Consider the following 16,091-nt stretch of genomic DNA (forward strand, 5'->3'; position numbering starts at 1 on the left):
ATCCTCTTATTAGAAAAAATACTCAAAACAAATGCCTGATTCTCAGCTCGACGAATTTTTTCAAAAATCAACTAGAGAAAATCTCGTTACAACTTAATTATAACTGTGACAAACATGAAAAACACTTGCAGTTCTCAAAAGTTCCTTTCTTGCGCGTTCGAAAATACGCTCCGAAAATTCTTAATCTATTCAATATATGAAAGAAATTAGGTCAATTGCGAGAGCGTCGCGACGCTTCTTGCGATATGCTATCAGGAAACAAATACATGAGAGTCGCTGATCGGGAGAATTCGGGTGTTCTCGTGACGTTTAATCGCCCCTCGCCACAGGCGAGGTACATCTGTGCTCTTACATCGATTCACTTACACTAAGTTGCTCGTACAGTACAGTTAGCGTCCGCGGAGCACACGGAAACGTGAAGAGGTTGGCAAGGAAGAAAGGTGTGCGATCGACGTGTAGAAAGACAGCAGATTGTGTACCGTGAATCGCGCGCGTGTGCAGTGCGGTGTATCGCGTGAAGGAGCAGCCGTGCGTATGCGTAGCCGGCTATATGGACGAACTTGAAGTCGAGAGGGAAGAAGCTGTGCGAGAGTAGACAGAGCGGCGGCGGTGGTGAGCGCGGGCAAGCGGGTCAGCATTGGTAAGCAAGCAAGTAAGAGCACGATTAGCCGAAAACGCGCAGTCGCGCGGTGATCCTGTCGGGTGGGAGGCGATCAGCTGTAAGCACGCGAGGAGCGAAATGTTCGTCCTGCAGAGGTCTATATTGTGAGTATCAAAAATTTTTACAACAAACCGCGTACACGAAGCGACGGATCTCGATTAAACGCGTAGCCCGACCTTACTACACCGGTATACCGTAAGACACGCACGTGCGCGCCGATTCAGATCGCCGAGAGAGGCGGAAAAGACTAGCGAAATACGCGAGAAGGGCCGCCGTAACCTAGCTTCTGCCGCAATGCAGAGCTGAAAATAGGAACGCGCTGGGAATCCGTCGATCGATACGGGGTTACCGTGTGTTCTGTGGGACAGTGCCAAACGAAATCGTATCGTGCTCACGTCCGGATGAACTCCCAAATTTTCCCATTTCGCACGCTCTTTGTTTCCTCTATACTTCATCCCGCAGCATCCAATTTCCGCCGGTATCGTACAACGTGTGCAAGGGCCGGTAATTTTATCCCCTCTATCATCGCATCCTGTTTGGTCTTTCCTTCCTCTCGGAACATCGACTCGTGGACGTGCTGATTGATACTTGTCGAAAAATTTGAGGAAATAAGGGTTCGTTTCTGGTGAAATTTTCTGCTCGTGCCTTATCGTCATTCTTTAAATCTTATTTATGAATAAGTGATCGTTTATTTGTACGGAATAGTTCATTCGCTCGATTCCCTTTGGCGCACCTATCGTTTTAACGAAGTTTTCCATCGATCGTAACACGTGCAGCAAGCTACGCTGCCAGATACATATGTATATCTGGAATTCGTATTTCGCTCGTTGTATTCATCTTTTCTCAAACGAACATACATATACAGTGCATTAATCTATTTTTATAACCAAACGATATTAGACGTTGTTTGAGGTGTTCTTGGAAATGTGTAATATCATGTCTTCGTGGAAACCAGCGTCAACAAATTTCGAGTTGAATGTCCTTGCATTTCGTTTGACCTCTCTTGTTCTTCTTCCACCCATATTTATTGATCTTCGCTATATTTTAGTGAATTGTTTTAAAAACGACACGAATTTATTATTATTCATTTATAGTAAATGTATACAGAAGAGAACTGCTTGGATTGTTTTCCTTCTTTCTATTTTCGTTCTATAAGACAATAACCAATACTATTATTATGACATCTAGAACTTACACATATGTATACATGTTTACATGAGTTTAATGCATTCCTGATTGTGTATATTTGGTGACTACCAGTTTTGCAAACATGATATACGATTTGAGACTTCATGTTGCATATTAAATGAAATATATGCAATAAAATTGTATATTTAAAATATTTAACGTTATTTAACGTTAGGGAGAAGTTAAAATATAAAACTATTATTATATCCTCACTTTTACTATGGTACTGAAATTCTTAACAATATTTTTTTTTATATTTACAACGTTATCTTAAATGTGTATTTTATTTCGTTAGATTAATGCTATTCTTCCATAAAAAAATATCATCGTCAAGTAATACAAGGTCAATGGAGATAAAGAGGAGTTTAAATAGATGTTTAGTATAAACTTGGAAGGTAATCTATAAATACGAATTAACAGCTGTCTAGGTCCTCGTTTCTTATTTGAATATTAAATATTTGCGTTTTAGTGTTACTCGTTCATAGACAAATATTAATCGTTCGAAGAAAAATGAAATTATATATTAACGTAATTTAATTAGAAACAATAAAAGTTAAATTCTTAGTTTCTATTCTTTTATTTTTCAACGTTATTTTTTAAATAAAAAAGATACCAATGTTTATCTATAAGCTTCCTCGCCATTTAACAATTATTTTATGTACCTCTGACGTCAAGTACCTCTGTTCATCTTTTTTATTACATGCGTTAACTTTTAAATATTAAAAGTTTCATATTTCATATTTTAAATGTTTCTCTAACAGTGAGTGAGGAAAAGTCATAAACCAATCATGCAGAAAAATGTTCTTGCTTCGATTACAAGCGATTAGTCATCAGATTAATCTCTGGAAATTACGGTATACTCATAGACCATAGCCATTACATACCAATAAAGTTATATTGGTATTGTACATAATACTTTGAATCGACTAACTTACGTAAGGCATGTAAACAATCGTTTTGTACGTGGGATGTAGTTCAGTTCTGAAAAATTTACGAAATTTACTTAAATGTCAAGTTCTTTCAAATTAGTAAAATATTTTAAGATAATATAACAATTAATGGCCACAAAACAGTAGAAAGATAACTTACCGATTTTTTCATAGTTATTTAAATTATTGGTTATATACCTTATCGTATAACGTATATCTTAACTATGAATTATGTTATGTAAAAAAAAGAAAAATCGATTTTTTTTTCAAAAAAGATTTCTAAAAGTAATCCATGAAAGAGATACACTATAAAGTAAATTTTAAATCGTAAATGTAAAATTGCTCGAATCTATTTTTGCAAATTCTAACACATCGTCCAACATTTGTGAAGATGATCCCGTGTTTATTGTTTAACTTTCAAATCGTAAACTGTGTATACAGGTATTTCGCAAAGCTAGCGAACACATTGTAATTTTACGTATGCAAATATTTATTGTTCCTGGCTTTATAACAAATAGTCTTTACAAACACACGTGCTTCCAGAAAATGACGTCAACGCTATGTCATGTAGCTGCACCCAGCTAATACCGAGGAAACCGTAATGACCAAGCTACCATATGATAGAGCTGATATAGGTCAAAGCTGATCATACAAATGAGTTGCGTACAGAAGGAAGTTCCGATTCAATCGAAAAGAGAGTTTGATACGCAAAATTGTTCATCCTCAAGCATCTTCTAATATTATCCCATGAACGCTCGTTTCCACGTTTTACAACGAATAAATATTACCCTTCTGAACGTGTAAATTATTGGAACCGAGAGTACGATTTTCAACGACGATCTGATAATATTATCTTAATAGCGATAAAATATAACAATGATTTCTCTGAAATGACTGATAATCGTTATGAAATAGATGTTCGTCCAGGACATAAACGTTTCCACCAACGTATTTTTCAGAGTTATTTGTTTAAATTTGGCAGCCTGCCATTGAAATAATTATAGATCGGCCCGTTCTCTTTACAGAAATGCAATAACGTTTTTGCTACCTAGTTACATATTCTTGAAAGTATCTACTACGTTATATCATTGCACGCCTACTACGAAATTTGGTCGTACGAAACGTAACGCTGCTAGAAACAGGCATCTTCATCCTACCTCGACCCATGAAGTATGTATAATCAATTGCAGTCACGTGCCTTAATTCCATAGTTTAGTTATAACCAGATCAAACCGATAAGGTTTTATTGTGCAATGTCCAGTTATTATCTATGACTCAGAAATCTTGTCGAATTCGAAACGAACAGCTAAATGCACTTGATCGTCACCTTCGCGAATTATTGTTCGTATTAAGCGACCATGAAATTTACCGAATAGCGAGGAAATCGCTCGACCTTAAAAATCACAAATTATATCTTCAACGTACGAACATAATTTACATTTAAACACTGTTATTGCACATTTAAGAGTTGTTTATTTAAATTTTGTATAGCATTTAAAACTAACAAAGCAAATCCCGATTTCTGGTTTAAGAAAATGTTTTTTCCCAATTTGTAACGTTGCAACTTTTATTCGTGCAACTCTTTGTTAGCTTAGTTTGAAAGACCATGGCCAATGACGAATGTGCGAACGTGTCAAATTACCACTTATGCAGAATTTATTCTAAGTCTAATGAATATACGATTAAATGACAGGGTATCGTGTTATCCACATTCCGCTCGGTTTCTCTGGTTACAATGCTTTCAACGCGTCCTTAATCGATACGAACTCTCCACTTTGACATTTTCAATCTCTGCCGATAGTTTGATTTACTACAAATCGATTGTATGCGCTTGCGGCTCTTTCGTGCGATTACGTAAAAGAAGAATACGAATATAATCGTAGTTATATCTGTCAATCGTAAAATCGATATCTGTACTATCCGTGACATTAAGCTTCCGACGCGGCAGTTCTAACCTAACTAAAAATGCTGAGATCTTTGCGTGTACGATGCAAAATATCACGATATAAGCATAAAACATATGGGCAAGTTGAAATTAAATTTCATTTTGATTAATTTTTTGCTAAAAAAAACAAACACGTACTGAACAGGAGAAATGTGTATTTTTAATAAAACACCCATCGTATTATATCTTCTCTGACTGTATCATAAAAAAACTGGTATCGATAATTTACAAATTGTAAAATTTCACTAATAATACTTCAGTAAGTCAGTTAACTTTTTTCAATTTGTTTCAAACGTTTTCCTTTAAAATCGTTCGAGACTTTATCGTTTCCTCGACAAGTTGCTTTTGCAACAAGTGTTTGTCGTTAAAAAAAAAAAAGCCGTCGATCATGATAGAATTGAACAGAAACTTTCTGACTGACGTTAATCGGTTTTTAGAAAAGCTAAGTAGAGTTTTAACTCGTTCTCACGCATCGAACGTTACGTACATGATTCATTCATTCGGTTGAACGTACTAATTGGCAAGCATTTGTGTTGAGGATTCATAAACCAACGGATGTTTTAATTTTAAATACAATTTTACTAATAGCTAGGGAACGAACAATATACGATGTTTATAACGTGGAGTTATGAACGAAACAGGAAATGTTTTCAATTAAACGCAGAGGAATATTAAGCTTCTATTTCTAGCAAATTTACTTCTCCCGAAATTACTTAAATTAGGTTGCGAGAAACGAGGAACATCAACTTTTATACTATTTTACGCTTGTTATCGTTTCAGAGATAAGAAAACTCTTAAAAGAGTATTATCTTTTAATCCCTCTTATAAATTATCCTTCTTTGACAAAACATTGCATATATTTCATACAAACACCAACCAACGTAATAACTAATTATTATTAAATTCATAGAATATAGAGATTCTATAGTCAAGAATAAAAAAAATATGCCGAAAGCTTTATTTTTGAGAAGATTAATTTAAAGACGTGTATACACGCGTGTTTAACTAATTCTCATCTGGCAAGGAATAGACAATTGGTAGAGGAAGATTACCCTAACTTTATTCTGAAATAAGTCGAAGATATTAAATTTTCTGTGTGAAGTCACGAGCTCGAAGTTTCCAAGAAAATCGAACTTGAAAATTGACAACATTTTTATGCAATTATAAAAATAATTTACATGAAAAAAACAGATGAAATGACTATTTCTTTACGATGATTACTAGATCGCCCAGCAGCAGAAATTGTGCAGGATCATGGGCGCGAATGCTGCCACCTACGCATCCTGCTGCAAAAGATATTCAAAGGATATACAGAGAAATCCACGAAGTGTCTGGAGATGTCGTACCTATCAATATGGTGAAAGGTATTGGCCATTTGAGGGACCCTCGACTTAATAAGGTATTTAAAATTCATCTCCATTAGCTACCATGTCTTATAAAATATCTTTATATTTTTTTCTTTCATAAATTTTAATTCTTTGTTTAAAACTGTAATTTAAATCTAACGAACAGAGGGCAGTCTCCAGAAAACCCGAAGAAAGAAATAATTTTTTTTTATCATCGATCAAATGATAAAGTTCCCTCATTGTGAAAACAGATATTTATCACGGAAGTGTGCCTCTTCTTGAGATATTCAAAGATCTGATATTCTTATTCAGGGACTGGCATTTACTTTGCAAGAAAGAATATCCTTAGGTATACACGGCTTGCAACCACCAAGATTCAAAACTCAGGAAGAACAATTGGCTCTGTGCAAGGCCTCGGTCATGAAGTATACTGAAGATTTAAATCGGTATCTTTATCTCGTGGAATTACAGGTAAAATAAGAAATAATTTTCGATTCTAAGAACATATAAAATTCAAGGTAATTATCGATATCTCACCCACCTCACCGATTTCGATAACTTTTGGATACATTGAAGAAATCAACACTTTCCTCATTTTTCCCCCTATACATGTAACTCCCAATTGGCCTTAATTTCCAAAATACTATGTTTTATCTATCTGTATCTATGTTTTAACTGTGCGTTGGTTAACTATGCATCAGCTTGATAGGCGGCATCCTCAAGGCGACCAGATAAAATGAACAAAACCTATTTCTTATTTCTTGATTATAGTTTATATAGATTTGGGTTAGGCCACGAGGCAGCTGGCTACCAATACCGATTGACATGCTGTCACGAACGTACATTTACAAACAAAGTTCACACTGTAGTGATATCGATAGCTTTGGCTAAGACTATAAGGCCGAGCAATGGTTACATGTATAAGAAAATGTTGTCTAGTATTATAGCTCTAACAACATATCCAAAAATCTTCGAAGTCGCTGAAATGGATAAGATATCGATAATTGCCAAATTCGAAGTGATGATTCACGAATCGGTTAATTCGCAGGAAAGAAACGAGAGATTGTTTTTTCGTCTATTAAGTGAAAACATCGAGCAGATGATGCCAATCGTATATACTCCTACCGTGGGATTAGCCTGTCAGAAGTTCGGCGTTATCTACCGTAGACCTCGTGGATTATTTATCACAATATATGATAAAGGTCACATTTACGAGATCCTAAACAACTGGTTCGTATTTCATACAAATGCAAATTAGCGCTTTGAGTCCTGAATTATATTACCGTTGTTTTTATATTAAATATACATATTTATGTTTCATGTATTCATATCTTTGAAATTTATATTTCAAAGATATGGATAAGTATGTACCTTCTTTTGGGAGCTAATGGAATAAATTATTGAATAGATTAGCACTCAAAACTTTGTAATGTGTTTCTATGATTTACAAAGCATGTAAAGTTAGATTAAAAACTTTCATATCTGCACTGAATTTTTTAAACCATAAATCAATTTTATAAAATAACATATTTTAAATTATATTTCCTCTTCTTGTAAAATATAGATTGATTTACAGTAATTTACATTAGTTTACACGAATATAATTTATCACGTAACATTATATTTAGGCCTGAGCAAGCGGTTCGTGCAATTTGCGTAACAGATGGAGAGAGAATTCTCGGTCTCGGTGATCTCGGTGCTTGTGGGATGGGAATTCCGGTAGGAAAATTAGCTCTTTACACCGCCCTGGCTGGCATAAAACCACACCAATGCCTACCAATTACTATCGACGTCGGCACAAATAACGAACAGCTGAGAGACGATCCTCATTATATTGGTCTTAACAAACCCAGAAGTCAAGGCGCTGAATATGATGAATTGATTGATGAATTTATGGCTGCTTGCGTGAAAAAATATGGCCAAAATGTTCTCATTCAAGTACGATTACAAACGATGCCGTTTCTTTTCCTTCAATTTAGTTACATATAATAAATATTTCATACTAGTGTACTGTTACAGTTCGAGGACTTCGGAAATCACAATGCCTTTCGTTTCTTAGATAAATATCGTGACAAGTATTGTACGTTTAACGATGATATACAAGGTACTGCCGCGGTTGCGGTTGCTGGAATTTTAGCATCGAAAAGAATAACCAAGAAATCTATGTCCCAAAATAAATTCGTATTTTTGGGTGCTGGTGAGGTATGCAATAGTTTATATATCATAAAAACAGATCACTATTTTTATAGTCACGTCCTATTTTGGCTCTTAAATCTTTTTTAATTAATATAGGCAGCTATTGGAATAGCTGACCTTTGTGTTAAAGCGATGGAAGCAGATGGTTGTACCGAACAGGAAGCTCGTGATAATATTTGGATGATGGATATTGATGGATTGCTCGTTAAAAATCGACCAGAAGGTAACCTGGAAGGTCATAAGATCTGGTATGCGAAAGATTACAAAGTGATGAAATCACTATTGGAAGTTGTAAAAGAAGTGAAACCAACTGTTCTAATTGGTACGTAATCCTTAATTTATCGACATGCTTTCATCTCTATCTAAAGTAAGAATGTTGGTACAGGTGCTTCAGCAGCAGCAGGAGCATTCACTCCTGAAGTCTTGAAAGAAATGGCCAAAAACAACGAAAGACCTCTGATCTTTGCATTGAGTAATCCAACTATCAAAGCAGAGTGCACGGCTCAACAAGCTTACGATCATACAAATGTATGAAAATTATTTGTATTAATGAAACTTTATTCGAAGCGTGCAGAAAAATACGATAACTTTTTGTATCTTAGGGAAAATGCATTTTCTCGTCGGGTTCTCCGTTTGGCGAAGTACACTATAACGGAAAAGTATATAAACCTGGACAAGGAAACAACGCGTACATTTTTCCTGGAATCGCATTGGGCGTCATCGCGACTGGATGTCATCACATTACAGAAGATTTATTCCTAATCTCGGCTCAAGCTGTTGCTGATCACGTGAAAGACGAAGATCTCGAAGTGGGCAGTCTCTACCCACCGTTAAGCACTATTCGTGAATGTTCAATTGATATCGCCGTACGAATTGCTAACTACGCTTACGCTAAAAGTAAGTTCTTCGACTACGTATATTTAAGTTTAATTTTTCAAATCAGTAACAATACACAAGGTGCCCAAACAAAGATTGTAGAACATTGAAGGTGCTTCTGGAAGCCACAGTAAGTTAAAAATGAAGAATGTAAGAATTACGTTCGAGACTTTGATTGTTACATTTATTCGCTAGTTGAATTTTAAATATCATTAATTAATAAAAGTCTCGATCTTTTGTTTTCTTAATTACCGTTGTATTTTGGCTTGTATAAGTGGCTCCTAAATCTTCTAGCATCTTTATCTGAGCACACTGTGATAATGTGATATGTAATAATGATATTAAACTTCTAAATGTGGTTTTGAACAATATATCTCAAATTTTATCTCATTTATCAGCTGGATTGGCAAGTGAATATCCAGAACCAAAAGACAAACGCGAATTTATTGTAAGTAAGATGTACGATGCTAACTATGACAGTCCACTGCCAAATCTTTACGACTGGCCAGGAGATTATGCCAAACCACGTGTTTTACCAGATAAGTAAGTATGATATGAAATTAACAATTCCGTCTAGCATTTCTCATTTTATTGTAAAAACACTTTTGTTTAAAAAAGGAAGCGTTTTAGAAATAATGTAGGGATGCGTAGACTAATAGGAATTAATGATATTAGAATTTGTTTAGAAAGGCAATAGTGCATACAAGAAATAGTAAGTTTAAAGATATGATAGTAGGCAAATTAACATCAACTCAGTGAATACATTAACATGCATGTCGCTTTTTAATCTCTCTTGCAGAGGTGCATAAAATGTAGCATTGCTTTATTTCTCTTAGTTTTTTTTAATACTTTTCTTTAATATCACTTAGAAACTGAAACTTTTTTTGTTGTTGCAATTAACTAAAAATATAGTTAATCATAAACGTTCAGTATTTAGCTAGCGCATATTCATTATCTTCTGCGAAGAAAAGGCTGTAGAATATTATGTGTTAATTTCTAATTTCTAAAAGCTAAAAAAAGTCGAAAGGAATATCTTTTCTCTGCACAGCTATCTTTCATATTAAACGCTTGTTGTATGAATCATAGTTCAACTATTTCTTTAGCTGTTTACGTTATCGTATGCTCGTTGCTCATCAGTGACTGACTTCGGTGCAGGCCGCTGAAGCTTAATTAATCTTTTTCAGAGACACTGTAGAAATCCGCCACGATTTAAAACATCTGTAGCGAATTTCACCGGGCGGAATATTCAGAAGCTATCATTATTACCATTATCAATAAAAATATCGCTGTATCCTGTATCGAAACTATAAGACAGGTCGTGACACAAGTACAGGCAACAATGCGGTTGTAAAACAATTTTAACTGTAAGGACTGTTACTCTGTCAGTGACTAATGCCAGTGCTTTTACCATATAACTTGCACGAGGTGTTAAGCACGAGAAACAGTTACATAGTGCTATTATTACAGCATCGAATGTCTCAGTAAGCTAACATTGCAGTATTTTAACGTTCTCCTTCATCCCATATGCAATATTAGGATTGCTAGTTTATCGTTCAAAACCGTACTAGGTATTAACCAGTGAAAGTATTTAAAGAAAGTTTATAACGTTGTTATTCACCTCTATGCCCTACATTTATGTTGCATAAAAGAAAGACACAAGAACCGATATGACACATAGAGGTACGCCTGCATAGTACGTGTATGATTTTATATTATACATATACACACCTAAGTATACATATACAAACATAACGTAATAAAATTAAGTAAATATTTGTACAGTGAAATTTTTCGATCGTAAAATTGATAACAAATAAAATGAAAAATTTCACCAATACATACGATTGTTTCTAAGTATGACTAGAAATTTCATTTTTTCTTTTTTTCATTTATTTCGAGTATTTCGAGGGATTCTCTCTGAAAGATGTTATTTTATAAATAACATTTTTTTCGACATAGGAACGAATTTTCGTAAAAATCAAATACATATTGTACTGTATGTTTAAGGTTACCCGATTTTTCCTTTTCGGACGATGCCAATATGTCCCAATCTCCTCTCACCCTGAAGAGTCAATCTACTTCCCCAAAAGAAATCCCAATCAAATTGAACAAATGTACGGTCCAAAGATGATTGGTGCACTTGAAGCACACTTTAGTGCTGTCACATTTTTATTTTGCCATATTTTATATATACTTTTAATAAATAAACATCATTTTATAAATAAGAAAGGGAAAAGATAGTAGTGAGATTATGCAAAACAACTGTCATTTGTGACTTTTAATACAACACGTTTGATCGTTGCTTTTGCAATTAGTATCCGTTTCAAATTATAGACAAATTTATCTTAGGTTTGCTCAAATATATTCGCGCGTAAGCGAATAACATTTTACGGGTAAAATAATGTAATGTTTAAAGCTACCGATAGCACATACCGACATAATCGAAAACTGGTTTCGAGTTTGCTATTTGAATGTCTGTGTGTCACATGTAAAAAGTATTTTGCAAACGGTAATGAGATCATTAGATATGTATTTCATATCCTAAAATATACATGCAGTTACATATTTGTTCCTGAAATATTTTCGGTGTTTATACTTTTCGGGCAATTGTTGTATAAAGCAATTCTATACAAATCAAATAGTACGACTTATTTTTCTCTACGTATCAAAGAGTGTCTATTTTCACGAAGACGTATTAAAAACGCGCTATATATAGATCAATATTTTATTCTAGATTTGTAACGATATATTTTGTCGAGTTTCGCATGCTCTGTCCAATATAAAATTCCGAGAAACCGCACGAAACGTATACTATACATGCATAAAATGTGTTTGTATGTGTCATATAACATGTAATTGATCGTTAGTTAGCCAAAATGCCGGTTATTGAGCCCGGATACAATGCGTGAGAATGTTTGCTACTACGAATTTCGTTGTTTACTTTTACACTTTAAAATGTCACAGTGAGTTTAGCCAAGTGACGAAATCTCGGTGTCGAGTGATAGTACATTAGACCAGCGATTGGAAGAGATATATTCATGTCACAATCTGATTTCTTATGTATGTAGCTGAATACAGTCGCAAATCGTCACTTAGTTAAGCGTAACACGTTAATAAAGTATTATTACATCATTACTAACCGTGTTCTTCTCCCAACAGATTATGACGTGTTGGCGAGTTAAAAGACAAGACGACTGCTCTGACGTATATACAGTCGTTTTAAATTAATTCGAGTCAAATTTCAAACAGAATGACTCAAAAGATGGCTACACTCCCATAATCCTTTAAACAAAAGTTTTATTCTGATACATCAGGAAATTCAGTTCTTAAACCAACTTCTTTAAGTGCTGATACTCCGTACTTATTTATTATTAATTTAAAGCCACAATTATATTTTATATATATATGTACGTGTACATATATATATGTATATGTACGTAGGCTGTTCACTAATTTCAGATCCGTATCTTTATTTATTTTATTTATTTATAACTTTTATTTTTATTTGTATTTAAATTGAACAACTAATGTATGTAAATCAAAAAGTATTATTATATTGTGATACTTTCTTTTGAACACTTAAAGAAGAAATTAGTGAATAGTTATTGCTTGTAGGAATTACGTCAATATATTGCTGATATATTATCTATCATTTGAATTTCTATTAATATATGAACAAATTTTTTTTCAAAAACTGCAATCTAACTAATCGTGTGAAATTTAGTATGATATATTATATTTTAAAAAAGGCGATATTTATAATCATCAAAAGAGTAAAAATTTCTAAACTGTTAAATTTCTGTTCTGTTAGGTATACTATGTAAGGCCACATATGTATGTATGTAAATTGTCACTTCGTTTGTTCGATTTTATCATAGTTTTATATTGCATTAACAAACACTGTCATCAAGAAAAAAGATAGAAAGGCAACATTGTAAAAACCGTGTTTTTTGTACTGTATTGTAATTGTCACTTTTAAGTTAAGTAAATATACAAAAGTAAAAATTCTGTCACAAGATTCCTATATGTTCCGTGAAATAGAAACATTGATGAACAACTTGGATTTGATTATTACTATCACGTGACAAATATAACAAAACACCTCTCTTCTAAATTATTCTGAATTATATCAGATTATACTATTACAAAGGTGAAAAATGGCTAAAAAAATGAATACGGGTCCGATTGGATATTTTCACATTATTTCTTATGATTATTTCTAGTAGACCTAATACAATCACGAAGACAAACACGCTTATTGGTCGAAAATGTCACATATCAAGACCATATAGCAACACGTGACGGCGAACAATAAAGACCAGTATGTACTTCCCTTGCCCCCTGTGCCGTCCCGCTAGCCATTTCTCATCTCTGTATTAATGTATGCATATTCCCTAGAACGAGAGGAATTCAAGTTATTCAAATGCAACTATGTGCTCATTAGAATTTGTTACTGAATGTATACATTAAACACTAAAACTATGAATAAATGTTAAATTATGGTCGTTAATGTGTATTTATTTCATTATATTCTTGCTCCGATATTCGAATGAAGATACTTTCGGACATTTATAAGTGCAAGAAAAATGATTATTTTGGATTCATTAAACAAAGTTTTATGAAAAAGATTGTTATATACATAATTATAAAAATTATTTTCCTTATTAAATATATCTATTCCCTTTCATACATATATGTATAAAATTTCAGCCATTATACAAAATGCAAATGGCAGCTATAAATTTTAATGAATTCATTTTACATTGGTAGATTTGCTTCGAACATGTCAATCTGTCATCTAAACTCTAGTACTTAAACGATACTTTTAAGTACTAAATTTGTATTTAAACACTCAATGAATAGGAATTATTTTATAAATAATAGTGGAGAACTATAGCATATTTATTTAGGCACTATCATCAGAAACGTTCGGCTCATAATCAGGATCGTCATCATCATCATCTTCTAGGTCCAAATCATCAAGATTTTGAAATAGACTTTCGTCTACTTTAACAGAATCTAAGAATTTAAAAAAGCAACATTATATTCCTTATAAATATTTTGCATGGCTCAACTTAAATTAAATAAATTAAGCATTTTAAAACAATACCATCATCCAAAAACTTCAGATCAGACTGATCCAATGTTTTATCAGTCATAAATAATTCTCTACCAGTTAATTTTTTCCCTTCTCTCTCAGCCATTTCTCTTCTTTTCGTGTATCCCATTTCTTCATCAAACTTTTCTTTCCAACTTAAAAATGTTTCAACCGTAACTCGTGTTCCCTCAAACTTTTTCTATGACAATGTAAGAGCTTTTTATATTACAAGATCAATGAGATTAATCTTATTTTAATATTTTTACAATGTTAGATATATCTTACTCTTTCTGCTTCTTCCTCTTCCCTGAGTTTTTGTGCCGCACTCTCTTCTCTTTTCAATTTAATTTTATCCCATTGTACATTAAGCCACTCCTGAGCAGCACTAACTAAAGTAAATACCATGACCATTCCAAGGTTTTCATTCATTTGTTCCATCAGATGTTCCTTCAATTTCTCAGCATTTCCTTCTTCAAAGTTTTCATGTTCCTCTATCGATATAAGAAGTGACTCATCTGGATATTTTTCAGTATATGTAAATTCCAATGAACAGCTGAGACCATTCCCAGTACCTGGTTCATACTCTTCAGTTTTAATAGGTATGGAAAATGTATAAAATGGTTCTACAGCTAAAACTGAAGAAATGTTCCATTTATAAAAATCTCAAAATTAGAACTGCAGAACATTATTTAACATCTATTGTTTCAATAAATTAACTAAGAAACGAACAAACAATAATTATATGTAATTCTTTATAAAGTAATATATTTTACAATATATAAACAAATTTGTAGGTTATTGGACATTCCATGCATACTTTCCAATTCTCCACAATAAATTGACTCCAAAGCTTCGATCTCATTGTGTTGCTCATCTTTATAATCCATAATGATTAAAATAAAATGAATTGTTAAAAATGTTTTATGTTGCGTACTTAATTAATTCCTTGTAATAAGTTACATGAAATCATGATAAAATCGTAACAAGTTGTGAACCGGTGGACGGCGCCGTAGCAGTGTACGACAAACAATACCATTGACTAGGTAGATACCTACAGAATAGACATCACAATATGAAACTTTGTATCTCACTTTCTGAAATACCGATCTGCTACGGCGAACGTACGAATTACATTCAAAATTCAATTTTTGAAAGCGATAAAGACAATAGCTATGAAAAGATCTTAATCTGTTAAACGTATAAATGCAAGAGAGATACCTAATACACTTTTTATTCTATGTTCTATTCCATTCAATAAAATAGAAGGCGATAAATTGTAATGTTGATTTCTATGAATTTACAGCAATTTATAATCAAAGCTAAGAACAATCGCGATATCTCATAAACCGTAACAGTAAAGCAAACACAATCAATAATTCAAACCGAAATAAATATCTGAGCCCAGCTTTAAACGAAAACGCGAAATTTAAATTACTTCGCGACGTAAATTACTTCGTGATTTAACCCGTAATTAGTTTCTCGGAACATTAATATAAATCCACGATTTGCCCAATATAATGATGAACTTTAATAATCAATATCATTTCATTAATATAAAAAATCGCGAAGTGCAAGAAGACCTATCCTCGACTAATAAATAAGACACATAAAAAGTATGTTACTATTCATGGGTATAATAAATATCCGAGGTTAGTACGTTCGTAAAAAATTCTAAATAATACAACTAGTCATTCGTGTCGATTCGGACCTTTTGTACTACGACATGATTGGATGACCAGAGGAACGGTAAAGTATGCGACTCACAATTCGATGTGAATTCGTTGACATCGATGTTGCAGTAATTCAAAGGAGGTCATCACCAAGGTAATCATCAAGAAGATATCATCGAATC

General features: G+C 33.4%; 3 protein-coding genes and 1 long non-coding RNA gene across 5 annotated transcripts in view; 2 read left to right on the forward strand and 2 right to left on the reverse strand.

Moving 5' to 3' along the window:
- Positions 1-16,091, reverse strand: part of LOC126870746 (uncharacterized) — a 118,096-nt gene that overhangs the window by 73,989 nt on the left and 28,016 nt on the right. The window lies entirely within an intron of this gene.
- On the forward strand, positions 344-13,651 carry LOC126870728 (NADP-dependent malic enzyme-like). Of its 2 annotated transcripts, none has more exons than XM_050628719.1 (11): positions 344-765; positions 5,948-6,122; positions 6,382-6,540; positions 7,118-7,299; positions 7,698-8,007; positions 8,089-8,271; positions 8,362-8,587; positions 8,651-8,793; positions 8,868-9,162; positions 9,540-9,684; positions 12,301-13,651. In XM_050628719.1, the coding sequence occupies exons 1-11, from the start codon at positions 740-742 to the stop codon at positions 12,305-12,307; spliced, it is 1,851 nt and encodes a 616-aa protein (XP_050484676.1). In that variant the 5' UTR covers positions 344-739; the 3' UTR covers positions 12,308-13,651. The 2 variants fall into 2 exon arrangements, with proteins under 2 accessions (XP_050484676.1, XP_050484675.1); XM_050628718.1 differs by having other exon boundaries at positions 345-765; positions 10,326-13,651.
- On the forward strand, positions 1,282-2,416 carry LOC126870772 (uncharacterized). The gene is made up of 2 exons (XR_007691445.1): positions 1,282-2,072; positions 2,145-2,416. It is a non-coding gene; the product is annotated as an uncharacterized LOC126870772 (long non-coding RNA).
- On the reverse strand, positions 13,069-15,265 carry LOC126870750 (RWD domain-containing protein 1). The gene is made up of 4 exons (XM_050628781.1): positions 15,057-15,265; positions 14,525-14,874; positions 14,252-14,438; positions 13,069-14,160 (listed from the first exon to the last, which is right to left on the reverse strand). The coding sequence occupies exons 1-4, from the start codon at positions 15,124-15,126 to the stop codon at positions 14,048-14,050; spliced, it is 720 nt and encodes a 239-aa protein (XP_050484738.1). The 5' UTR covers positions 15,127-15,265; the 3' UTR covers positions 13,069-14,047.

This window comes from Bombus huntii, chromosome 10 (assembly GCF_024542735.1).
Source record: "Bombus huntii isolate Logan2020A chromosome 10, iyBomHunt1.1, whole genome shotgun sequence".
Taxonomy (NCBI): Eukaryota; Metazoa; Arthropoda; class Insecta; order Hymenoptera; family Apidae; genus Bombus; species Bombus huntii.

What these genes read in the sequence shown, in the direction of transcription:
- LOC126870728 (XM_050628718.1), top strand. Translation starts at nt 740, where the DNA reads ATGTTCGTCCTGCAGAGGTCTATATT. An exon ending in GGGACCCTCGACTTAATAAG is followed by an intron (nt 6,123 to 6,381) that starts GTATTTAAAATT and finishes ATTCTTATTCAG; the next exon opens with GGACTGGCATTTACTTTGCA. An exon ending in TATTTTTGGGTGCTGGTGAG is followed by an intron (nt 8,272 to 8,361) that starts GTATGCAATAGT and finishes TAATTAATATAG; the next exon opens with GCAGCTATTGGAATAGCTGA.
- LOC126870750 (XM_050628781.1), bottom strand. Translation starts at nt 15,126, where the DNA reads ATGGATTATAAAGATGAGCAACACAATGAGATCGAAGCTTTGGAGTCA. An exon ending in AAGAGGAAGAAGCAGAAAGA is followed by an intron (nt 14,439 to 14,524) that starts GTAAGATATATC and finishes ACATTGTCATAG; the next exon opens with AAAAAGTTTGAGGGAACACG. An exon ending in TCTGAAGTTTTTGGATGATG is followed by an intron (nt 14,161 to 14,251) that starts GTATTGTTTTAA and finishes TTAAATTCTTAG; the next exon opens with ATTCTGTTAAAGTAGACGAA.